General features: G+C 35.5%; 2 protein-coding genes across 2 annotated transcripts in view; one reads left to right on the top strand and one right to left on the bottom strand.

Annotated features, from left to right (window-relative positions):
- LOC120346733 (neurofibromin-like) overlaps positions 1 to 11,938 on the bottom strand; it is a 43,792-nt gene extending 31,854 nt beyond the window's left edge. The window contains exons 1-15 of the mRNA XM_078115542.1: positions 11,744 to 11,938; positions 10,823 to 10,966; positions 10,399 to 10,482; positions 9,745 to 9,816; positions 8,353 to 8,474; positions 7,984 to 8,090; positions 7,037 to 7,104; positions 6,078 to 6,233; positions 5,189 to 5,338; positions 5,043 to 5,105; positions 3,838 to 4,077; positions 3,080 to 3,271; positions 2,090 to 2,215; positions 1,499 to 1,630; positions 401 to 603 (exon numbers count right to left, since the gene is read on the bottom strand). Of these exons, the coding sequence (XP_077971668.1) occupies positions 401 to 603; positions 1,499 to 1,630; positions 2,090 to 2,215; positions 3,080 to 3,271; positions 3,838 to 4,077; positions 5,043 to 5,105; positions 5,189 to 5,338; positions 6,078 to 6,233; positions 7,037 to 7,104; positions 7,984 to 8,090; positions 8,353 to 8,474; positions 9,745 to 9,816; positions 10,399 to 10,482; positions 10,823 to 10,966; positions 11,744 to 11,803 (1,919 nt within the window). The 5' untranslated portion in view covers positions 11,804 to 11,938. The remainder of the gene's footprint in view (positions 1 to 400; positions 604 to 1,498; positions 1,631 to 2,089; positions 2,216 to 3,079; positions 3,272 to 3,837; positions 4,078 to 5,042; positions 5,106 to 5,188; positions 5,339 to 6,077; positions 6,234 to 7,036; positions 7,105 to 7,983; positions 8,091 to 8,352; positions 8,475 to 9,744; positions 9,817 to 10,398; positions 10,483 to 10,822; positions 10,967 to 11,743) is intronic.
- Positions 11,939 to 21,624: 9,686 nt separating this feature from the next.
- On the top strand, positions 21,625 to 24,843 carry LOC120345740 (uncharacterized). The gene is made up of 4 exons (XM_039415283.2): positions 21,625 to 23,304; positions 23,499 to 23,606; positions 24,029 to 24,145; positions 24,268 to 24,843. The coding sequence occupies exons 1-4, from the start codon at positions 21,625 to 21,627 to the stop codon at positions 24,841 to 24,843; spliced, it is 2,481 nt and encodes an 826-aa protein (XP_039271217.2).
- Positions 24,844 to 27,171: the final 2,328 nt, after the last annotated feature.

Below are 27,171 nucleotides of genomic sequence, written 5' to 3'. Positions count from 1 at the left end.
AAACGACTACAAAAATTTTGAAATCGATTGATCAATTATATTTGTGGAGTAAAGTGTTATTCCAACAACAACGACATTCCAACAACATAGTAAAACAGTCTATAGGTCCATTATGTACAATAATGCTTCACTTTTGAAAACTACTTTCATTTTTTAAACAATGTTTTGAATACACGGCTTCAACTCACTAAATATGCAATGATTTTATGTGTTCTTTGCTGAATAAGAGCCAACTTAAAATATATTGATGTACTTATCGGTTATACACAACACATAGATTATGGTGAGCTATGATAGGTGATGCATATGGATGAAAACAAGCCAAGAATCAAAACAGTCAGGTCTCAAAATTTAATTTTCCTGTCAAATGTATAAATACCATACCACATTCAGTACATACCTGACATCCCAAAATGTGGTGACTGGAGATTCCGGATTCCAAGTTAAAGATATTTGTGGACTGTGCAGTTGAAGTAATGCTTCCATTGCTTCCAGTGATGTCTGAACTCCAAAAATGGGTTGCATTGGAATGACCAAATTTGTCAGTGTTCTGATGAAATCCCAACAATTTGAATGAATTTTTTGATTTGTGTTTCCCAGATCCTAAATTTAAAAATATCAAGATTTATCGAGGCTCAGAAATTGAAGGTTCAAAAACCCCCTAAGACTGAGACAGACAATACCCAGATCATTTGCACCTAGGACCCGGACACTTGTAGCACTTGTAGTAAATATGACCAGGAAAATAGCTAAATAGAGGATGACTTCAAAAATCAGAACCATGAACATTTTAATTATTCCTACGAAAATGAGAAAAATTTAATCAACATTTGAATTTCTGTTTTTGTATGACTGTAAGCAAAGTTTTAGGAATCTAGATTTTAAATTTTTGATACAGTTGCTTTTTTACATATTGCTATTTTTACCAAATTTTTCCAGTCCAATGCAAAGTGATATATTTCACCCCAAATTTCCCTGTTTCATTTTTATTCTATGGGAACACTTTTTATATAACAAATGGGAACACTTTTGATTGACCTATGTGTCCATATATTGTTTTCAGACATTATAAACAGTTTTAGTAATTATTTCTATGAAAATGAAGAAAATTTATTTAACACTTGAACTTCTGTTTGGGTGAGATTGTACCCAAAATTTCAAAGATCTAGGAAACTTTGCACAAAAGTTTTGTTTTCTCTAGAATATGTATAAGCATTAGGTATACCTGAAACTCTCTGAAAAAAGTTTTCATGTAAAAACTTTTTGCCTCGAGCCATATAATTGCAGACGAGTCTAACAAACAATGTGATTGTTTATTGAAAGCTCAGGTATCTATAAATAGATCTCAATTTGCATAAATCCTTTTTTCGATTGAACGTTTGCTGCCGTTGAAATCACAGATTCACAGTATATATTAAATTCTCATTTTGATAAATTGAAAATATTTGAAAAGTTTTATAATTCTATAAGTTAAACGAATATCAATAAATACACTAACAAAAAGAAACGGTCTTTGATCAGCAATAGTCATCTGTATTAAAGCTTGCATTAAATCACGGTGTGAAATAGATTCCTCTTGTGACCGCTTCAAACTAACATTCATCCGCTCCATTTGTTCTCGTAAGAATGACTGAAAAGAGTTCAAATTCACATAAGGCAGTGTTACAGGACACTCCTGATAAACCAACAACTTTTTTTAATAAGATACCCTATAACTACTTATGGTGGTATTATTATCATTCTTTGTGAATTACAATATTTACCGTCCACGTGCATGTAAACAAATCTATCGATTGATGTTTTTTGATTTCTTGTTCTCGTCTATGCCAAAACAATGAAGTGTATGATAAGGGTTAATATTCTCTGTCTCATTTTTATTATTATTTTAATATCCTGTTGCCAGTGTGTGAGGTCATTTTATTTGATGTTACCAGTTCCCTGAGGTAGAAGGTTGAGAACCATTGATTTAAACTCTTAATTTATGAGAATTCTTGTTCTTAAAAAACAAGTTCTAGTAGCGTTTTATAAATAATACAGACAGAATCACATAATAATATCCATTTGTTAACACGATTTAAACCATACTAACTTGACTTGTCCTCGCTGAAGCAGTTCCTTGCCCAAGAACTTTAGGTGTTACATCAAGAAATGCTTTTCTCATTTCAGGTCCCAGATTATAAAACGAGTCAATTCTTGGCCACCAAAGCAGAGGATGCTATAAAATGGAGGAAATGATGAAATTACAAATTACAAAACAATAACCAACAAATCGAATTGAATATTCTACTATAAAAAGAGAATAATTGATAATAAAAAGATATGGTTACATATTACTATAATAAACCAGAAATCATATCTAACCGTTGTCATATAATATTGCGAATGTGAAGGAGTGATACGAAATAAGACAAAATTAATCCAATTGTGACCACATCTAGAAACCCACAAATTTACGAAGGTATGGGAATCTCTGCAGGCTTCAAAACAGAACCCATAAATTTCTTAACGACTCCAACGGAAATGGAAAAAATTGAACTAGCACCCAAACACATTCAAAATTCAATATGTTGAATATAGAAAATATTTGAAAATAGGAATAATTTGAGCATTTTTATTTAAAACTTAGGGATTTTGAGTAGTCAGACAAGCAGATCAAAGAGTACAATATCTCAACTGATAACAAACAACACAGAAAACAATGACTCTCATCTCTATGTCATTTTAGTTGTGCTTAACATGAAAGTATAGTGATTTATGTAATTTTCCACATGAACTTGACCCCAATCTTGAATGTTTCCAATATTCCATATTCAAAAATATTCCTTAGAATGTATTCGGAATACGAAAATATTCGGTTTTGGCCATCCCTGATATCGTAGCCTATTCAACGATATTACTTCAGAATGAATTCACAATGACAAATTATTTAAGTTTGTCCAACCCTGCAGTGACTCACAGTGAGCCAGACAGACTTTCAACTAATTCAGCATTTGGTATACAGTTGATGACAAGATGATTCCAATCTCGTTGTATGTGTTTGAATATCATATTGATTGAAGAATTATAGATTGGTATTTACCTGAGTGGCAATGCATTTCATAGCTTGTACTAAAGCCATTTTTAAATGTATAGGAGCACTTGGAGCAACACACGTTCTTGCAACTTTGTCATCATTAGGCTGGAGACGTAAGCAAGATACCAGGCATTCCACGAGAACATCTTGATCTGATATTTTTGAGAATCCTTTCCCACCATTTTCAAAAAGAAGAGCCTAACAAGATAAATATAAAAATGGTGAAAAATGCATAATATCGAATTTATATGTGGTGGGGTCAAAGTTGACATTTGCAAACTATGGCTCGCAGGCCAAATCCGGTCGGTTGGGCAATTTAATCTGGCCCGCCTGATGCTGCCACAACCAAACTATAACCAAATTTCGATGTTTTAGCTAAAAAAAACAACTCAAGGAGTTTATTGAGATAGCGATTAAATTTAGTTTGGGCACGAGGCTTAATGTAACTTTATACGTCACACTTCTATGGCCCGTCAGTCTAGGTGGGCAACATTTTTGGCCCCTTGACCAACCCCTGGATAGAAGCGCTGGAATCAACTATGGTGGCACGACAGATTGAAATCTCAGGTTTAAATCATGTGCCCTCCACCTCAATCTTTTTGTAATGAAATTGGGTAGGCAATGCCATTTTTGGGTGAATCCAGAAAAATGGGACACAATTAAATGAGTAGATAACAACACATTCAAAAAAAAAAATTTAGTATAGTAATAAATCAGCATAATCTCATATCATTTTTAGAGAATTAAACAGTCTTGAATTTTACCTTCAAATCGGGTAAGACCATGTGAATCAGTTCATGTAATGGGCATTTATCCTCAGTTGGTCTGGCAGTTTGCACTGTAGGTGTTGTCGTGGCAGCACTCGCAGGTACAGATGAAACGGACGAAGCAGATGGTGACGGAATACAAGTGGCAGCTTTCAACATTCTTGTAAAAGATATTGCACTATTTTCTTGGTTATGTCTAGATGTGAGTGCTTTTTGCAAACAGTTGAACCATTCTTTCTAAAGTAAAAAAATAATGTATTTTAAGAGTTAGCAGACTATCCGAAGATATTGTTATAAATGATAAAATAGTTGTCTTCAAAATGACACTGAATTTTTTGAATATGGGTGTTACCTTAAATAAAAAAAAAAAGTAAAAAATTATATCAGTTGTGTTTTAAAAGTTACAAAATATACATGGCGTTTTACTCAAAAACCTGGAAATTAAGAAATAATCTAGAATTGTACACACAGTTTTGTTATCATAAAAAAAGGATACAAAAATCATTAAAAACCCAATAAAGCTAAAATTGCACACAGCCTAATAAATTCCCAAAAATTAATACAATAATTGAATCAATCATGAGGCTTTACATAAAATCGAAAAACAACGGACATTAATGAGAATATTGCATTCTGCAGATTTGAATAATACTGAGATCGAATTCAATAGTTCATTTTGCTGCAATAAAGCCAAAATAGCTTAAGGGCCAGAAGCCATCATTTAGTCTGGGTTCCAAAGTTGCACTTGCTTTAGTTTTTTATTCTTAGTGCCTTGCGTCCATTTTAAAGTTTGGCTATTAGAACTGAACTTTTACAAAAATGCAATTTTCTTGAAATCTTATAACTTGGCATAAGCTAATTTGTTTAGGCTATGACGATTTTATGGTTCAAATTTAGCGCAATGCAACTAGTTATACAATTATTAGAAAATGATCTTGACGGAAATAAGATATTGGTCTCAGATAAATTTTCTAAAAATGATCATGAAAAAATATGACTTGTTCTACTATCCTAAAATGACTTTCCTCATGTCATCAAATTAGAACAATTAAAAATTAAACGGAGTGATGAAATGCAAGAAGAGAAAAAAATCAACTTCCAATGCATAAACATTTGTAAAATTTAAGCAACAGCACATAATTAACTCATGAAAATTTTAAGTTTATTATAAAAAAAAATGGGAAATTTCTTAATAATCTTACCCGAGCTTTCATCTCAGGCTTCATTGACTGGTTACTGCTGAAAGCAATTTCTCTGATAACATCCTGAAAATATGAAAAATATATGATTCTAAAATTTTCAGATCCCAAGTCATTTAGAATATCCAGTGAACAACAACACAACTTACTGGGCAAAGCGTCAATAACATAATCTGCAAAGGCCAGCATGTTGATGCTTTTCGTTTTGAACCTTCTGATGAAGTATCGAGCATGCCAAACAATTTATCTGCAGCTTCTGCTAAATGTTGATTGTGAACTTTCTGTTGCTGGAGAAGAGTCTGTTATGAAAAATATATCTTGATGATAAAGTGGGCACAATGGCATAGCTTAGCGGTTCAAATAATGGGCTTGGCTTATGCTGGCATTGCAGGATAAAAATCCTATAATCAATTCCATGCCCGCTACTTCCTTGCCCGCACCAAGGGTGTAAATAACTTGCATAGACAATGTCAATCCAAAAATAATCCAGTCTTTCTAAAAGCCTTGTTCGGAGGGAAAGGCATATAAAAAGTAGAAACTTTTTTTACAGTAAAAAAAAATTATCAACTTAAACTTTATGATGTTATAAAATGATGTTACAATGCTTTATCAATAATGAATTTGACAGAAAATCTATCAAAGACACATACATATCGTACAACAATGAAAACATAGTATTTACGATTTGATGTTTCTATCTTTAAAAAACTGCCACAGATATGTAGGTGGCACTACCTATTTTTGCAAGTACGGTAATCAATGTAATCAGCTCATTATATGATCTATTAGTTGTGACTTGTGAGCAAAGTTCTTTAAGATAGTATCAAATCATATCTCGGCACAGAACACTGACAAAATTTAAGGATTCAATAAAGAGGCACTACATATATATTGTTATGTCGTAGTGGCATTTCAATGCTTATTAATGCACCTTTCCATTCTATACACACACCTCATAGAATTCAAAAGCAAAAGAAATATTAATAAAGAAAATAAATAAGATATTTAATGAAATTTTTAGAATCAGTGAATTTTTACCTTATACTGTTGTTGATGTGCTTGAGACACCTGTCCCTGCGTACCAACCACACAAAATAATGGATGCATATGCTGAAGTTGATTTTGCACTGCAATTTCAGGATAGTAAAGTGCACATAAATCAGCAGGATATGAGTGCAACCAGTTCCAAATAGCCTGATAAAAAAAGAGAATATTATTATAAGGATAAGATTTACATATTATTTACTCCGTGGTAGAGGAAAGGCGATAGGACAGCTCAATCATATGGCGAACCTTGGCGTCTCGTCCGGCTACCAGTTCATGTCGAGTACGGGATTAATTAGCCAGTCATTTGTTTGAGCTGCATGGATCTGGTACCAGCAGTTACCTGAACCACCCTGTGGCAATGAAAAGTCCAACAATCCTCTCTCACATAATTTCCCCCGAACCCACGCAGGTTAATCAGAGGTGCGGTGGCGAGCGTATTCCTAGCGCTTAGAACGATGAGCCACCCGCCGACCAATATTATTTACCTCATGCATTAAGTATGGAGGTCCTGCTACCAGGCATAAGCAAGTAACATATATCAATGTGGCTCATTTAACTTTTTATAGCAAGCATATCTAAATGCATTGCTACATTTGTCCTCCAAAAAAGTCGGAGTTTGACTCTAAACCTTTAAAAAGGCAAGCTGCTCCCCAATTAACATAAGGCAAAGTCCAAGATGCGCCATATAATATTTATTAAATATCAATATTATCTTCTCTCCTAGGCATAAATATCATACATTATTTCAACGTAATGGATTTATATATTATTTAGATATAAATTTAATATCATTTATTTATAATTAAACCATTTAGCAACATATTGCTACAACAAAATGTTCAACTTTTGTTAAATATGAATGGGCATTCCAACAATAGCCTATCTCTCATAAAATAACAAATAAAATTATAAAATTTGAAATATGGTTTGAAATTATCTGAGACACTAACCTTCTCCAAATTGACTGAGATTGCAATCTGAACATTCTTTCTGAAGCTTCGAAATCTTTGGACTACATCTGGAAAGAAACAGTTTAATTTACTTTTGGTATAAGATACACATATACCAGGAGTGAAATCTAATTTATAGTGTTGAAATCACACAATGTAAAATAAAAATAAAAAATTTAATGATTGGACTTTTCAGATAAAAGATTGCTAAATACAGAGTTACTAAGAAACAGAGCCCATGTCATCTGGAACATATTCGAGGGCAGTGATTGGCAACCTGCACGACTCTTTGTTCTCAGAGCTCTGGCTCCCATGAATCAGAGTGGTTACAGCAGTTCATTGTTAGTAGTAGTATGTATTAAATGAAAAGGGAGGCATGAAGCCTAATACTCCTCAATAATTACACATCACAGCGGTTCTCAGGTTCTCAAAGTACAAGTCACGAGCGGTAGAAATGGGTCGCATTCGAAGTGATTCAAATGGGTCGCATATATAGTTATTCAAGTCTGTCATAACAAACTTTTTCTTTTCATTTTACGAGTTCTTTTCATTTCGTCAAAGACTGAACTATTGCATCATTGCTATTTCATTTGGCTTCTTCTAAGAACTAGATTATTGTATCATGAGTGGTTTTCCAGAATTTTTAATACCCATAATAGCCACTGACATTAGACATTAGAGTAGATGTAGCGGCTGTAGGTTTGAGCCTAATTAAAAGGATGCCAAATGCCTCGCTCTTTCAATGCTAAAGGTTGTCTTTAGGCTACAATCATACACAAACAGAAGTTCATGTACGAATAAATTTTCTTCATTTTTGCCATAGTAATTAAAATAAATTTACATTTTAATTTTTTTGTCACCAAATGACAATAATCAGTTAAGCGTAGGAGTTCACAGAAAACGACTTATTTTTTATTTGCAACATTAGCAAGTATAATAACACACACCTTCCAATAATTTTGTGATCTTCACCATATCAACATGAATGTGTTGAATTAAATCAAGATCATTAAGATCAGGTATATCATCACTGTTTCGAGACAAATCTTGCAATCTAAAATAGAAACATATCCAAATCAGTTGTATTCTGCAGCAAGTCCTCTGCATAGCCAAGAATAATATGAATTTATGCTGTGCTACCAATCATGAATAAACAGACAATAAAGTAGTGTTCAAGAACCTTGCAATCCAGGTTTTCTATTCAAGAATAATAACAAATATGTACGGTAAATACAATCAAATTTACTACGAAATAAACAAATCCATATACAGTTCAATTTGCCTTCTTTTGATTCGAACTGTAATGTTGTACATACCTTGCTGAAATTCTACTGAAAACAGTGTTGAAATTGTTCTGACTCAAACAATACAAAACCCGAGAAGCACAAGCCTTCAGTTGAGATGATAAATTGTTATCAATGCTTGATTGATGGATGAACTAAGAATTGAGAGAAACAACAATTAACCCTCTATTAAATCAATAAAATATTCTAAGGATGACCAAAAAAAATGGAACCGACATCCTTTGCAACATATTCTAGAAAAAACATAGGATTATTGAAATTATTGGGACAATCATACACAAACATAAGTTTACATGTTCAATTATTTTTATCCATTTTCATAGGAGTAATGAAGAAATTTATGGGTTACATTTTTTGGGGGGTTGCCCTGTATATTATTTATTGACAGTCTTACTGCTCACTGACACAAATATCATATCTCCGCAACATTTTGTCTGACTGAAGACAAACTTCCTCAGACAAAGGAAATCATCTCACAGCATTACATGCAATGCAGAGCATATAAATCCTCTAGCACAAAGCATAGAAGTAGGATACGTAGAAACACAATTGGTAGCATATCTATTAGGTAACATATATTAGCATGCTGTTTCTTATTAAAAATGAAAAATGACCAAACTACTTGGTAGTGCAATTGCACTGATGTTAATAAGAAAATGAATAAAAGGTTCTCTATTGTCATTTTAATAATGGCCACCAGACTGTTGATTATGTTGCCATAGGGGTTTCTTTAACTACCAATAGCTTGATTAAGCAAATATTACGTAGTCGTGAACTACAGAGCAAAATAAAAATCCTATCATTTTTACGAAAAAAAAACTTTTAGTGTTTAGGTCAGAAAACTCATGGAGTCATGGATGATAAACAGAATCAAAAATCTTTACTATTCACAAGACTAAACTTCAACAACAAAGACATGGCTATTTGTCACACATTCTGATTAGAGCCAAGGCAGAAAATTTTTTACGGTGCCTCCAAAATTTTGTGTCCCATTTGTAACACGTGTCCCACTTGTACCACGTGTCCCACTTGTACCATGTTTCCCACTTGTCCGACTTGACATGTGGTACAAGTGGGACACGAGGTACAAGTGGGACATGTGGTACACGTGGGACAAGTGGTACACATGGAATAAGAGAGACAAGTGGACATGTTGTACAAGAGGTACAAGTGGGACACATGGTACAAGTGAGACATGTGGTATAAGTGGGACACCTGGTACAAGTGGGACACGACATTTTGGAGACACCCAAATTTTTATAAGGGAAAGCAAATACCTATGCAATTTTATTTAGGAATATTAAGAAAATATGTGTACAAATACGAGGTTCTTTATATTTACCACATATAAGCACTAAGATGTTAAAATCTATCACCAAAATACTCTGAAAATACAATGTTTACCTGACATATCTCTGGCAGAAGCTGTTTTATCAAAATGGATTCATCAATAGTCGAGGACTTGTCTTTGTGTTGCTGTAAAATTTGAAAACAAAACAAATGTATCAGAATAATTTCAAACGAAACAACTTATTCCATTAGAAACTGACTATGATACATTCAACACAAATATTCAATTACCATAGTTACTCTCTTTGAAATCTCTAAAATAGCGCAAATCAAAAAAAAAAGAATTGTCCACAACAAAATCTATTAAAGTTCCTTATTTATATACATAATATACATAAGTATATACCCCTCTACAGCCTTGTTCAACAAACACTAATATGAAAACTTTAGTTTTAATTCATTCCAATAGACTCAATAATATCAAACATAACAACCAGAAAAGCGTAATCAGCATTATGACGAGCGAGCTGATAGTACACACACCAAGAAAGACAATACAATAAGCCATTTAAATAACTTGAAAAGGAATTTTCCAAAAACCAGCCATGGTACTTGTGCGCAACGTAATCGATCATCGCTAAGTATTGGTATGAATCTAATAAAATAGTCCTAAATGTACAAAAAAAAATCAAATGAGAGGATTCTCTTCTCGTTTTCATGTAACATTAGAGAATATTTAGAAAATAAATAACATAAATAGTGTCATACTCCAGAAATGCATTTCTCCAATGTATCCAAAACAATAATTTGGGATGTATAAAGATTTCTTTCTTGTCTTCCACCATAAATTCGCTGCAACAGAAAATATCAATTATGCATGGTAATAAGAAAATTCAAGATCAAATACAAAAAAATAGCATAGTATTTAAAAAAAATACAAATAATCTTGTTCCTCATGTCCTGTGTAAGTTGATAATGATAACCTAACAAAGTCAATAGTTTTTCGAAAAATTGCGTTTAATTGCATAAAAACGAAAAAAAAAATACTTTTTTACTGATCCTTTTCAAATAAAAAACCAAAACAAAAGAGTTCAGGCCTAGCCACCTGGGTATAATTATTTTCCTCATATTATTTATATTCTCTCAGTATGAAGTACGAAGATTTAAAAAGTAATACAATAGATGGGCTTACTATACTGGCAAGATTTTTCAATATTTCAGTGAGCCCGGTAATTACTGTTGTGAATCTTGTTCGACTGATGTTGATCATACATTCCTTGTGTTTTTCCAAGTTAGCACGACATGCTGGAGTAAATTGTGCAGCTTTCGAGGGCAACTGAAAAAGATATACACGTTCAATATTCATTACATTTACTGGAGTATGCACAGATTTTGTTGATCAAATCATCTAATACTGATACTACTGTAAATAGCCTGAGAACCAGGGCAGTGGAGTTTGGGAAAATTAACTTCAATCCAGACTACAGAGAATTTGAAAAGACAACTCCAGCTGCAGTCCAGTGAAAACGTGCCTCTGACTCTGTAGCCCTGCTGACCTGGTATTGATTGATGATAACACAGACATTTTGAGATTCGCGAAACAAGGAAAAGACTTTATTAATTTATTGCTATTCATACACAAGCAGTAATCAATCATGAATCAAGTTTTTTCTAATCGTATATATCACACATCAGTTCATCTGAAATACAAATTAAAACAACGACCAACCAACTGAATAACATCATATTAAAAATACTCAATACCTCAATATGAATGGAATGTCTTATCATTAAAGACAGATAATCCAACCCTAATAATCATATGGAAACAAAAATAGGGGCTCCTGAAGTATGCGAACTAAGATGGCGGACATCGGAATGTAATATGTGTACTAGGTTAGGTTTAGGCCATAATTTTAGGTACAAATATTACGAGAGGCACTTGGCTAGTCTTTGAACTCATAGTAGGACTAAAATAAGGGAAATTGGAATAAAATTATGGCCTAAACCTAACCTGTTACCCATGCTACGTTTCGATGTCCGCCATCTTGGTTCGCATACTTCAGGAGCAACCAAAAATATATCAAAAATAATATCAATTTTTAACACTAACCTGGGAATCGAATCTTGATATAACAGTTGTAACCCATTCTTTGGGCCGCTGTGTAGCCATGTCATCAAACTAAATTCCACTGCCAGGCAATTGTATACATTCACAATCAAGTCATTATAAAGCTATAGTTTACAACAGAACACATATTTGACTGAATAATGTCTTGTAATAAAACGTGAAAATCTGAAGTTAATTTCAAGGCTTGGATCAATAGGGCACAGTTCTCAGATTCCAAGAAGTCCCGACTGTCTCGTAAAGAGGGGGGGGGGGGGGGGGCTGGGGTTGCAATCATGTTATAATTGATGTCTCTTAATGTGGGGTCAATTCTTGAAATCGGATAACTCTGCTGTACTGTATATATGTTGTAGTAATCAATTTGCACAGTATGTCATATCATATGCACAGTATGATGATACCAGTACAGTATTTAAACGGTTCCATTACATTTGAACCCACGTACATTTGAACCCATGATAATTGCACCTGTATGCTATTGCACCTATGGAATTTTTTTTGTTTTTCGGATAGTTGAACCCATACTAACCCTAACCCATGGGTTTTAGCACCCGCATATAGATTAAACCCGTGGATATACACATGGGTTCAAATGTACGTGGGTTCAAATGTACGGTCACCTATTTAAACATGTTCCTGCATTCATTCAAAAGGAAACGTTAAATTAACATTATTAGATGCATAGCAATAGTATGTGAATTATGATTTAAAATCAATAGAGCATAAGAAATGCTAAAATAATATATTCAGAATCATATACAGATGTCACACAATTATGTTAATGTCATACTCATAGATAAGTAAGCTATCTAAAACTGTAGTCAGTTTGTTAGTCAAATAGGGTCTCCCGAAGTACGCGCCGACAAGTATTTCTAGTGGGCGTAGCATAACTATTTATGCATATCATATTTCTGACCCCCACCTGACTACGTAGTTCAAACATTATGTCACTGCAACGTCACAATCACGCTATAGAGCTTGCCAAAGTACAGCTACGACCGTCGGAAATGGCAAATGTGGCAATGTCAACTATGATGAACTCACTAAAGCCAGCGATCTCTATCTTATAGGTATCGTTACAAAGAAAATTGAGAGAAATAGCTTGCTTGATTTCAGACGATCGTCCATGCGTTTTAAATCATCATACTTTATACTATGGAGGGCCTTATTACGTCACTATGACTTAGAAGTGACCTAATTTTCAGATGACGTAGTCAGGTAGGGGTTAGGAATGACATATGCCAGGCCTGCACAACATGCAGCCCGCCAGATACTTCTGTGCGGCCCGCGGGTGATTTGGAAACACGCCACTTCTCGGTCTAACATTCAAAGCCCGCATTGTTATGCAAGCGTGCCGCTACTCCGATCATATTTAAAATCGCGAGATTTATGTTTTGCACTAGTTTCAATAAATATCGAATTTTGTGTGAATTGGTGTGCCCTTCGCGACCCCTAAAATAAGTCGCTCGACCCCTCGCCCCCCAGTTTGGGAAACCCTGATTTAGATATCTCAGTATTCAGACTGAATCACGCGAGGATAGTTGGTAGCATAAAAGTGACCGCATTTCGCCATCCCTAATCTGCCACCTTTCGACCGTATTTTGCCATCCCTATTCTGCCATCCCCAATATGACTTTTATGCTACCACCACTATAGAATCATGCTTAAAACAATATCGGTATACAATCTCGCAACCATTAGTGCATATTAGCAACCTATTAATAACCCCATTATTTTTTACTAGCAGTTTATGAAACTGAAGTTTCTTTTTTGATTCAAATTTAGAACTTTAAAAACAATTCCTTCATGTATGAATGGTGCAGAAATTCTTGCACAAAAGATTTTGCTATTTACTGTAAAATTTCAAATAAATTGGAGCAGATTTTTTAGAAAAATGTAATTTAACAGTCAAAAAAGTACAACAGAGGAAGATCTATTGCTACTAAAGGGATTGTTTGTTTAGCCTACAATGGAAATATCCAATAAGGGTAGATATGACTAAATAAATTGTCATACATATATTTGGGACGATTTTACAAAACTGAACATGACTAAAATATTTTCCTGCAGTCAGTTTATACTGCAACACGCAATACCTAATTCTAATAAAAAAGAAATGTTTAAAATGAAGGGTGGGTTTTCAAGGTAGATGAACCACTAAATACATATTTGTCATCTCATATGCAAAAATACTGTACCTTGTTTTTACTCAAGAAAATAAGATTCTTCATATTTTTAAGCTCTCCAGTAATGAAAGTGTTTCATTAAATTTAACTGTTTCACAATATTATTTTGATTTGTAGTGCATCTTGTGAAATATGTATGTGGCAAAGTTTTCGGCCCGCCAGGCCTTCAGATTTATGCTTGCGGCCCTCGTGGTTATTCGAGTTGTGCAAGCCTGACATATGCAAAAATTGTAGAGCCAGGCCGACTAGAACTACTTGTGAGTGTGTACTTCGAGAGACCCATCAAATTTGTTAACTGTAGTTTCGTTATCGTACCACAATAACTTCTAATTAGCATGGCGTTAAAATTTGCATATGTCATTCCTAACTCCCACCTGACTACGTCATCCAAAAATGTTTGTTGCACGACGAAAATGAAATTCAGAATCTAAATTTAAGTAATTCAATTATAAACATTTCAAACCGCCCTATAATGTTAACTTAATTCAAATACAATGAGTGAAGCTCTTCGTATCATTCAAAATTAAACTTTCAGACTTTGAAAACAGGCTGCAATAGTGAAACAACATATAAAATGCAAAGATTGAAATTATGTGAAAAAAATCATGGCGGAAAAAATTGGCAAGACCCATTGTAAAAACCGAAAAATTAGGCACTTGCTAAATTTGACAGCTCCTACCAGTCCGAATTCTTCTCGTTGGAGACCAAAAACTTGCCAAAATCAACCATACAAAATGTGTATATTTGATATTTCTGTTTTAAAGTAATCAAAAACAGCAGGAAATAGGTTTTTCCACAGTGCCTGAAATTGTGATTTTGTGTGCAGCGTTACCATATTTTACCATTGATGTTTCAATTTCGAATAAATCCAAAAGATGAGATGCTTGGCCGTTGATTGTCAAATGATATTGCTCCTTGTATTATGAAAATACCTAATTTGTCTTAGAAACACGAATTTTTTTAGAAATTGAAATATTACTGTATATGGAGTTCTGTGGGAAATAAATTATGGAAATTATTGCGAAACAATATGGCAACAAACAGACATACCTAATTTGTCTTAGAAACACAAATTTTATTTAGAAATTGAAATATAACTGTATATGGAGTTCTGTGGAAAATAAATTATGGAAATTATTGCGAAACAATATGGCAACAATTAGCGAATAGTTGTCCAAAACACGCAGACCATCACCAGAGCAAGCTATTTCTCTCATTTTCTCGTCGCAACGATCACAATACGAGAGAGATCACCGGCATTAGTGAGTTCGTTATCGGCGTCGCATATGCCATTTCGGGCGACCGTAACTGTACGTTGGAAAGCTCTATGACGTGATTGTGACGCCGTAGTGACGTAATTTTTGGATGACATAATCTGGTGGGAGGTGGGAATAACATATATGCAAAAATTTGTTATGCTACGCCCACTGGAAGTACTTGTGGTACTGAACTATACTAGACCCCATAATTCCTCGTATTATTAAAAATGCTAAAATTGTCACAGAATGAGGAATTTCATTTGAAAAGCAAAGTACAGCAAGTTTTGACAAAAATAATCGATGAAACATATTGCGAAAAAATATAGCAACTTTCATTAATGACTGAATGAAAATTAAAAATCAGGCACTTGCAAAATTTGTCACTTATTCGCCAGTCACAATAGTTTTTGTTTTTTACAAAAAAAAATGTAAACTAAATCATACAAAGTCTGTATATTCAATTTTTCTGTTTTAAAGTAATCATAAACATTAACAAAAGAAATACGGTACCGGTACCTTATTAGGTGCCTTAAATTTAACAAGTGCCTGATTTTTTTCATTTAGTATTCATTGTTTTATACCTTATTAAATCGAAAGGAATATTGCTTTATTGCTAGTGCGAGATAATGGAAATGCAATTTTTTCTAAGGTCTATAATAAAACTGAAACCCCAATGAACTACGAAAAAGTGCCTGATATCGCAAGTGCCTGGTTTTATTTTAGGGAAACCCCCTATCTTGTACCATATTGATGGTTCCAATCCATTTTCTAATTGCAGCATAATCCTACGACTGGTAAAGACCTAAATGCCTGGTAATGCATGCAGTAGAAACAACATGATAGGCAACTGTGACGTCACGCCATAAGACAACAGGCAAGCAAAAGATGGTATTCCACGCTACGCTCCAATGCACAAACATTGCGCCGCCTTTCTTCCGTTTCTTTCGTCAACTTTGGTCTGGAGGCGCAGTTCTTACCACTTCATGGCAGCTCCTGCCACGAATGAACCACGGCAGCTCTTGCCATGGTTTTATAGCGCTTTTCAGTAATCAGTATTAACGGTATATTCACAAATTAATGTACCAGATTTTTATTGATCATCTGGAATTATATCTACTTAAACCCTAACCCCAAATCTATCAAAACTGTATCTATAAGACAAACGTTCCAACTTACTCAATATTTGTCACCATAAGGGACAGCCCTATCTTTACGGCCCACCTGCCGCGGTTACAGCAGCAAAATTTTACCTGCCATTGGTTTTCAATTTGCTGCCGCGGTAACGGCAGCTCGACATTGGTTTGTGGCAGCTAAAAAGTCAGTCGCCATAGGTTTGACCTTGGATCAGAGCATATATTGCCTATGACATAACGATACAGCAATTCTCTCTTCCTCTCTGAACTAGTTAATCAAAGATAAATTGAATGCTTCCGATATGTATGTTATGTAAAAAAAAATTTATGACTGCCATGCTGCATGGCTGGAATATTTAAGTCTACCGAGCGGGACGCCAGGATAGCTTGTCAAAATCGGGATTGTCGGGTTACCGACTGATACATCGGCCATATTATTTGTCCACGACTAACGCAAATTGAAAAAAAAACAGCCAAAATGCAAACAAAATCGACGCAAATAATTAATTTCAAATGTCAAATACCATAAGTAGCCTAATGCATTACGCGCCACGGAAAAGCTGGAAGTCAGTCGTTAAAACGAGGGAGCCTTCAATTGATCCTGCAGAAAAGAGAGAGAGGCACACTCTCTCTATATATACTGTATATCAGTGGCGGCGCGTCAATAGGGCCAACCGGGGCAATGCCCCGGTTGTTTTTTCGGTATAATAAAAAATATTCGAAAAATACCTCAATATCGGTTGCACAGACTGTCTACACTAGCCATATTCTCCCGACATGATTCATTTTTCGCTCGCAAAGCCTTCGCCGAACGTCGACGGGGCGACGCCAATTTTGCCCCGGTTGCTCATTGTATATCGTATTCTCTCTTTTATCTTCCACTCGCCGCGTTTGTCTCGTTTGTTTTCTGTTTCTTTTACTAAATCATCAGGGCCGATCGGGCTAGCACCGAAATTATGACGACACAATGCCGACGTTTCTTACAACAACGTGTTGACATATTCACGCATTACTTCTCGTTCGTTGGTTGCTTGAAGAGTTGATAGTTTCCTCGCCTTCGTTTTTGTCGCTTGTTTCGCTATTTGAATCAGTTAGAACCCTTTAGTCCATTTGCTTTCGATTTTCCACATTCCTTTTGAGCTCCTCACTTCTTTCCGGCTTCGCATTTCTTAGCCTTAGACCTCATAATGAATAAGGTTGATGCACTACTTCGCACTCCGTTTTCGCAGCTGCCGCTGGAACAAAAATTAGAGGTACAACGTCTTGGGCCTGATCAACCAAAAAATTGTTCACTGGAACAATCCCATGACGGAGGAAAGCGTCGGCGTACATTCTGCGCAGAAACTTGGTATAAAAAACACGAATGGTAGTGTTACAGCGAGGACAAAAATGCACTTTTTTGTTTTTTTTGCCTACTTTTTGCTACCGCCCGTGACTCACGTTGGTGTAAATTTGGTTTTAGAGATCTTAAACATCTTTCCGAGCGTGCCAGGGATCATCAATCTTCTATGGAGCATCTGGACACTGCAGTAAAATACCGAACATTCGAAAATGTTAATATTGCAGCACAGTTGGATGAAGGACGCGCGGTTTCTATTCGTCGGCACAACCCAAACGTCGAGAAAAACCGCCATGTTCTCGGTCGATTGATAGATGTTTTGAAGTTCATTGGTTGGCACGAGCTGTCTCTCCGTGGGCACGATGAACGGGCTGGCTCTTCTAATAGAGGGGTATTTTTGGATATGGTGGAATACACCGCATCCCTAGATACAGTATTGAGAGATAATCTCGATGCCGCAACTGTTTCGAAAGGGACATCTAAGGATATCCAAAATGATTTGCTCGACTCAATGTATAAAATTTATTTACAACATTTGGCTCTGGAAATTGAGAATTGCCAGTTCCTTTCGATTCAGTCTGACGAGACAACTGACATCACGTGCGTTTCCCAACTGGCTGTGATTTTTCGGTTTGTGAAAGATGGTAAACCTACCGAGAGATTTCACAGCTTTGTACCAATCGTTGATCGCACGGCTTGCGGGATATCGGTTGTACTGAAAGAAGTGTTACAGCCTTACAACGCGAAGTCAAAATTGATAGCTCAAACTTATGACGGCGCGGCAGTCATGAGTGGGTCGAAACATGGTGTTCAAGTTTATATAAAAGAAGATTTTCCTCATGCGCATTTTTTACATTGTTATGCACACCAATTTAACCTCGTTATTAAAAAGATGTGTCTTGATACCCCTCTCGTCCGTATATTTTTTGCAAATGTTTCGGTTTTTTTTTTCATTTTTTTCCGTTTCGCCGAAGCGCTCTGACCTCCTTCGCCAGATATGTAGCCGCCGTCTCCCAGCTTGTGCACCAACACGTTGGAACTTCCAATCACGCGTGGTGCAGGGCGTGTCCGAAATTAGGTCTGAGCTCATTGAGTGTTTCAATGGCATTCAGAGCTCTCCGGTTTGGGACGAACGCTCTGTGAGGGAGGCGGCAGGTCTAAAGCGTCTGCTAGAAGATGGTGAGTTTTCATTTTTTCTCCACTATTCTATCACGTGGATGTATTATACGGCGCATTGCAGTCAAGGCTAATGGATGGAGCGTCTGTGCAGTCGTGTATTTCAGACTTCTGCGATGCTGTATCTCGTATCCGGGAAACAATAAAATACGACGACACATGGAGTGCTTCTTTACGCCGCGGGCAAACAACGCAGCGTTTGATTTTGTCTGCAAAGGAATGCTGTGACATTCTGGTGAATCAAATAGGCGATCGTCTGCGCACCGAACACCTTGCCGCGTTCTCTTTGATGAACCCCAAAAATTTTTTCAAAATTTGCACGTCAATTTCCCATCCATTTGTTGGCTACTGTCTCCAAATTTTACCCCATGATAAACGTGGGTAAATTGGAAAATGAATTGCGATTTATATACACCAATCAAACTTTTTTGAACATCACATCAACTTGCGCGCTCTATGGGTTCCTCATAGATAACACTCTAGTAAATACCTTTGCGGCGTCTGCAAAATTTCTGGACATCATTTTGACGACGCCTATTTCTTCCGCCGACGCAGAGCGAACATTCAGCACACAGAAGTGTATTAAAACGTATCTCAGAAACACAATGAAGCAGGATAGATAAAATTCCTTGGCTGTTTTATCCATTCACAGAGACGGTATTTCTGGGATGCATGACTTTAATCAGCGCGTTGTTGAGCATTTTGCTTCCAAGAAACCGCGGCGTGTTGCATATATGTTCAAGCAGTAGAAGTCTAGCAGCATATATATCTATGAGTGAGCGACGCATGTCCTTATCTTTGCATAACTTTTTTCATAGTAACGTTTTAAACCTTATTTTAGGTTTTGTCTGCTTTCCCGAAGTTTCTGTTAATATGTCATTGTATTTATCTGGGTAAATATTGCCTTTCCTTTTGAAAGAGGTTTCAAAATAAACTATGTCTATATTTATTAATCCCTTGACTTGGACCGGTTTTAAAGACATTTCTTATCGTTAAAAATTGTCGCTTTTGCCGATTGGTTGTTACCGATGGATTGGTTTTTATACTCATAAAATGATGGGAGAACTTACAGCGCTCATCCTGTCCCCGTAGATGGGGGTGACTTGGTCCCGCAGTAGCTTGCCCCGGTTGTCAAAATGACCACGCGCCGCCACTGATAAATATGATTTTTCTCCCTCTTCAAACGCACTTGCCGGAATATCTCCAGCCTGTGCTCATACTGAAATCGATAATCGCATAATATCTATGCTGCCAAAAATTCATGTACCGCAATATTGAACGAGCAAATCATTCCAGTTAGAAATTTATGTACACAATTGAGTAATAATACAGATTGAGCATTTCTAGAGCGAGGGCTGCGACCTTGTTCCACTCAAATAACATGCGCTATTAACACATGAGTTGTTAAGAGTATTGGAATCCACGGTAACCATCAATCCATGCTCTCGTTAAACTACAATAAGAGTAAATATGTAAGTCTATTCCGTGACATCAGAACAAAGAAGTAATACAGACAAAACAAACATAAAGCAGGCAAAATCTAGAAAGATTTAAAAAGTGCTTATACTTACCCCAAGCAGCGAACAACGTATTATAGTAAATTAAAAAGAAATACTAGTTCACAAAACAAACAGATAATTCGAGCGTAAAAACATGGTTGTGGATGTGGAGTTTGGACACACAATTTCTACTATATTGTATACAAAAAATACCGAGAGTGCAGCAAGCAAACAAGCGGTGCACAATATGTGACAAGAACAATATCAAAAGCAGCCTAACTTCATATCAACAACAAATGGAGTAAAATAGAACAAGAACATTCCATGCCCTGGCGTTCCAACTTCAGAGCGATTAGTATTAATAAAAATCTATGTGCTTTGTAAAACTTGCGCTGTGCAAGCAGTCTTTTATGGAAAACCAATATTAAATTTCACATCCAACCACAGTCAAGTTCCGAAATATTAGCCTTCTGTTTCTGTATTCACTTTCTATAAGATTAAACGCATGCCAAATGGTCGAATGCGACCAAGCTCATGTTAATTAAGCAAGTGAGAGCGCATACCAAATTGTATTTCGAATTTCTTCAATGTCAAATGTAATTGTTTTTACACGCGATGAGAATAACATAACGCTTGACTACTACACATCGCTGATTGCAAGCTAACTTTGCACAACATATATGCAACAAGGCAATGAAAACTATAATTCAATGCTTTGGTCTCTGCGGTAGGGGTAGCAAATTGCTTTGGATCGTGGGCCATACCATGGCAACAACTTTCGCTAATGAATAAACGTAGTTTTAATCAATCTAAAAAAAAGAAACATTCGATTTCAATTCTATTCATGAGAAAGATTAACTTATCATTCTCTTCTGCAAAACTTTAAGGTCATGAGTTGTATTGGTTGTTGATATTTTCATAAAAGCATGCCGAAATCATCGCGAAACTGCGACCATCAAGCGAATAACCAGGATTAAAAAAAACATAGTTTCGAAACAATTAAATCGCAATATAAAAATACTTGTATATCTTCGATGATGTTTTAGGCTAAATATTTTAACTTTTGTCGCCAGTACATTTGAATATAGCTAATATTGAAATATTTTACGTTATTTGAGTGCGGTTAGCTAGGACATGAAATAACTTAATTTGTGACGTCACAATTATTTTATTTATTAGTCAACAATCGTACTTAGAGCAATGTTAATTTTGCAAATTTACAAAAATGGCAAATTTATCATTTACGCGACTTCGACTTGTATCAACAGGTCAAAATGTCGCCCATTCTCGTGTTTTTACACGCGATATTGGGCAAGCGAATCAAGCACTTCATCAGTGCGTTACAAGTTTTGCTGGCATTAGTAAATTTTTTGTCTGGAGTATTAATCTTCACCGAAGTTGACTATCAGAGAAAAGAAGACAATCTGTATCATGGAGCGGGATTATTTTTGAGATTCATCGACATTCCTCATGACGCTTACATACTGGACAATCCTGTGCATGGTAAGGACATTGGTGGAATTCTGCATAATTTGTTCAAGGAGCCCATGAATTGGCTATTTTGGCTGATCATAACATTTCCTGTAACTGAAAAGATGGCGAGGCTTCTAACCGCAGTACTTCGCCATGATAAATGCTCGATCTCTTTTATTGTCAAATTGCTGGGACAAATTGTTGTGGCCACACAGAGTCTCAAAATTAGAAAGGGACTTATTAAAACTTTAAAAATGCTTTTGGCAATATGTAGAGAGCCCGAAAATTTCTTCAGAAAACATCAAAAAACCTGGCGAATAAAAAAATCAGCTAGAAAATTTATTCGTCAGGCAATTAGACGTCATGACAACATTGCTTCTAAGAGACTAAGACTACGAGCAAATGAACATGTGAAAATACGAACATCGAATATACGAAGTTTGGATCGCTCTGAAAAAAATCGTAATGACCCGAATAATGAATCTAAGAACAATAGCATCAAATCCAGGCCCGATGATGGACCCCCGAACCACAACGTAAAATCTAACGAATCTGCAGGAAACAATTCGCCCGCACAGCAACAAGACGAGGAAAATATCCATCCACCCACTAAAAGCGAAACATATTCGTCACCATTCGTTTCTGCATCAGAATACGATTTGCTTCCTGGCAATACAGGATCAACGTCAGCGCCTTTTGAAAAGATGGTCGATGAAGTTCATTTTAACATTGTAGATGTACCGACAATGATTGACCCAACTTTGTCTTACAAAAACTCTACCGAGCATTCTCAACGACTCTCTACAGTTGGAGGTATCTTTAGTCCTACAGAAGAAGAAAAAGCTCCTGATGAGATTGATATGTATACCATCAACCAGGATGATTTGAAAGGTGCTCAAGTAAGCCATAAAATTAATGGTAAATCTGCGAGTATTGTCGGCGAAAGTGGTGATTTTGCTGATGAAAACCAGTCATGCAAAAATTATCTGTTGGTAAACGAAGATGAAGTCTATGCTGCTGGTGATTCAAATACCACTAGCCAAAAGGGAAACGGGACACCTCAACATCTCTATAAACCATCGGGGAGGGATAAAGGAGACTGTGTGCCTCACCCATCACCCATCAAACTGACCAGATCATCCGATCAAAAACAACCAGGAAAAAACCTTCTTGAGAAACAAATACAAAGTACAAATAATGTACACGCGAATGATCCTGTTTCAGAAGTTGAAATTTCAACTATTCCAGAATATGTGGCAAAATCAAACGCAATTAAAGATGAAGGTAATGCTGATTCTGCTCCGACCAACCACGGAAATTCATCAATCAATGCTTTGGACGAATGTAACGATCCTACGCCAGATGATAAAATATATGATACTGCTTCTTGCTCAGTCAGTCACACTGATTTAAAAAATGATTCCAACGATCACAAGAAAAATCATGTCGTGTCTGCAAAATATGGAAAAAATATCATAAAGGTGAGTTCTGAGATTTTATTCCTTCCAAAAAAATAATTTCTGCTATCGTTTGCAGTTTTTTGAACTTAGGTTTGAAAATATAAGATTGAATCAGCTTAAGACGTATTAGCGGTATTTCTGAACAAATCTAATTTGTCGGAAACTTTTTTCCTGCTAATCTTCCCAACCGTTATTTTTCTCTTTAATTTTTACAGAATAATATAAAGAAGTCCAGAAAAGAGGCACGTGATCAATTTTGTACTCAAATATGCGCCAAAACTGTGGAAACAAACAAAAACGTTGATGCATCTGTTATTGTTGAGGTTTGTAATCAATGAAAACGGATTGTTACGAGATCGATTAAATGCTGTAAACGTTCTTAATTGCCTTGTCTCCAATTCATGATATAAAATAGCAAATTTCATATCTGAAAGCTTGCTTAGTGAGAATTAATGATAAAAAGTCGACTTGGGAAATTGTTGCTCACTTGGGAATTTGCCAATATTTATCATACGCCCATGCTGTTAACGTTTCTAAATATAAAAAAAAAGTAGCAGACCAAGCTCGGAATAAAAACTAGCCTCGCATTAAATGTTAAATGGATTGATAGACCTCACACTGAAATGCATCTTTTTATTTTTTTTAATTCTGTATGTACCATGTGTATTTTCTGCATGTGAAAAAATAAACTGCTGATTGGCTGACAAAATAGACTATTATAATTGAATTTTGTATTTTTGTTTAGGGGAACGATATCTTCTCAAATAGAAAAGATATTTACGAATTTAACTATGAATTGTCAAAGATGAGTCAAAAAGAGAAAAGGGAGTTTTTGTTCAAAAGTGAAGTCGACTCATACGAGGTTAGCAAAGTATTGTACTACAGACCAGAAGTAAAAATGTACCGAAATAGACGTTATTTTGCCAAAATGATAGTTCAGATCAATACAAATACAGAAAAATCATTTATTTTATTTTTCATCAGAATTTGATAAAACTAGAAGAAGAAAGAAAAAGAATTTCCGAAGAAATTGTTTCATTCGAAAAATACCGTGGCAAAACAAAAAATCCATTTCGATGGATTCGGAAAGCCATTCGAGCTAAATTTAGACCTGGTTTGAAAAAGGAGGACAACTTTAAACTGGAGTCATTGTTGGCCAAAATTCAAACGAAAATACAAATAGAACGTGAACGAAATAATGAATTTCGAAGATTTCTACTTCTGTTGGAGGACAAAGAAGAAGGAGATATTCGGAATGTTCGTAACTCTATAAGAGGGCTAAAAAGCCGTATAGCTAAGAATTTGCACAAAGTGACACAGATTCGAAAACGGTTGGGGAACAATCAGAGCAATTCAGATGTAAACATCGAGCCATTTCAATGTGCTTCTGGATTCCTTGGTACAGATATTCGCAAAGAATATTTACTCCAAATTGAAAATCCAGTCTCGACTTCAACAGATGGATTTCTTCCAAACTATTCTAAAAGTCTTACTTACAAAATGGACAATTCATCTTGTAATCCTTCAGCAGCTGGTGTTCTACTTACATATTTTGCATAGCATGCAATTTTCTACATATATATATATGTTAACTCTATTCTATATTATATTATTTTATAGTTCCATTCTGTCAATAAAAATTTATTTGTATTTGATATTTAGAAATAAATTTCATTGATAGACAACATAAAGTTTGATATGTTAGTCTGCTTCTGTCGCATATATTCATTGGACGGTGTCCAGAAGTATGCACACCAAGATGTCGCACAACCTGAATCTCAACCGGTACAGACATAATATGTTCAGGTTGTGCGCCATCTTGGTGCGCATACTTCTGGAGGTCCCATTGGACAAACAAATCAATGAGACGTACAAAAGTAAAGAGCCGTTTAAGAAGTTTCCCAAAATAAAAAAGTCCTATTTTTTACAGTGTCACTTATGCCACCGTGCATCATAAGTGTGCCAATTGGCGATATAAGGTAACTAGAGGGCTATATTGGAGCCTTTCCTCGAAGAAACATCAATTACCGTAAAGAAGAGTATTTAAAATTAGGGCGAATATTACCATATTTATGAAACCTTACATGCTCAGCATTATTTCAAAAATAAATAGACTAGCAATAAAAAATGAAAAAGATTTCACGTTTTTAACTAAAATTTCAGAATGGGTTTGAATAAAAGTTTTTATTGAGCGCTACTTGCATAATTTTGTTCAGAATTTCCACTATTTGTAAACTTCAGGGAGACTCCTTTCCATCATTAATCAAGTTATGCGCAGTGTAATCTGCTTTTAGGCTTATTTAATTGAACAATTTATGCAATATTAGTTTTCAGTCTATACAAAACGTAACTTTAAACCAGAATTGACGTCCAGCTACAGAAGCATAATTATGCTAATTTAGATTCAGTGGATAATCCTTTAGTTGATCTGCTTTCGTGCACGTCGATGTAGATTTCATTGTCCAATTTTGTTAAAGTTGCCAAAATCAACAAATTTCAATAACGCTGTGACGCATCCCTAAGCTTTAACAATAGCTTTAGAATTTACTGATATATTGATTTCATTTTTATGTTTTAAAGAATTTTTATTGATGCTGCTCAGAAAAATAATGTGCCTTTCATTGGTATCGGGGATGGGGGAAATTTTCTAACATCTGGGTCGAAATTGTGTTTTTATCACGGCAAAAAAATATTGTGCTTTTCAATGGTATCGGGGATGGGGAACATTTTCAAATGTCTGGGTCGAAATTGCGTTTTTATCACGGCAAAAAAAGTGGATCAAAGATAGTTAATCCAAATCTCCATCAATGGGAAGCTTGCTTTTGCGACTAGTCCTATAATCCTTGGTTTGTATTGTGTAGTTTTGAGCTTTGAACATGAAGTCCTTGTATCGAGGCTGAGATTGATTTCCTGTTTTTCCTTGTAATCGATTTTATGAAATTCTTGTGCGAAAACACGGATGCTCATGAATATAAACACCATAAAACGTTATAATAATACGGCAAATCTTGCCATAGTTTCAAAAGAGTTTGGAAGAAAATTCTATTCTTAACAAATTATATTTTCGAACGACTTACAACCATTCCCATACAACCAAGTCCCATTCCTCTACATTGTTATTTTAGATTTCTGTAATCGTTAATTTCCTATTAAAGTTCCTTTTCCAAATGACAGCTGAACGTTATCAAATAAAGGCAGTTCTTATGAATAGATACAATGCAAAACGTGCGTGCCGGGGCAATCTTCAAAAGACAAGGATCGGTAGCGCTATAAACGCTCTTCAGCGAATATAAAAGTTAATTGTTGCAGTAATTCAAAGCTGCTTGCGCACCACTAGTGGTGCGCGTACCCCAGGTTGAGAACAACTGCTCTAAAGCATGCCATAGATTGATGACTTGTTGGAAAAAAATTTCGGAAGAAACCATACGTGCCTTGTGCAGTCAAGTTCCAAACAGACCGAGGCGTGTAGTGGAGGCAAAAGAAGGATATATCGAAAAGTAACAATGAATGCTATTATTCATCTTTATAATGCTATTTTCCGCAGAATACTTTTTTTTTCTCTTGCATTCATATTGTAGATATTTCAATAAACATTTGTCTACACTTGGTCTGATCACCATGTAATATCTATGTTGCCAAAAGTTCATATGCAATGATGAACGATAGAATTATTCCAAGTAGAGATTAATGTACACAATGCAAGTATATGGGGATGATACCAAATTAGTAATAATGCAGATTGAGTATTTCTAGAGCGAGGGCTACGACCGTGTTCCAAGCAAATAGCATGCGCTATTAACACTAAGTTTTATTTTATTTTTCTTTGTTGCCGTAGGTTATGTGTGATTCAGTCTAACTATCGTTTCTATATTACCGCACACATCGAAT

This window comes from Styela clava, chromosome 8 (genome assembly GCF_964204865.1).
Source record: "Styela clava chromosome 8, kaStyClav1.hap1.2, whole genome shotgun sequence".
Taxonomy (NCBI): Eukaryota; Metazoa; Chordata; class Ascidiacea; order Stolidobranchia; family Styelidae; genus Styela; species Styela clava.
The sequence above is the reverse complement of the archived record's forward strand: the minus strand, read 5'-3'. Positions and strand labels throughout refer to the sequence as shown.

Excerpts from the sequence above, each read along its gene's own strand:
- LOC120345740 (XM_039415283.2), top strand. The coding sequence starts at position 21,625 with ATGTCGCCCATTCTCGTGTTTTTACACGCGATATTGGGCAAGCGAATC. Across the intron at positions 23,305-23,498 it reads ATGGAAAAAATATCATAAAG|AATAATATAAAGAAGTCCAG; the intron begins GTGAGTTCTGAG and ends TAATTTTTACAG. Across the intron at positions 23,607-24,028 it reads ATGCATCTGTTATTGTTGAG|GGGAACGATATCTTCTCAAA; the intron begins GTTTGTAATCAA and ends ATTTTTGTTTAG.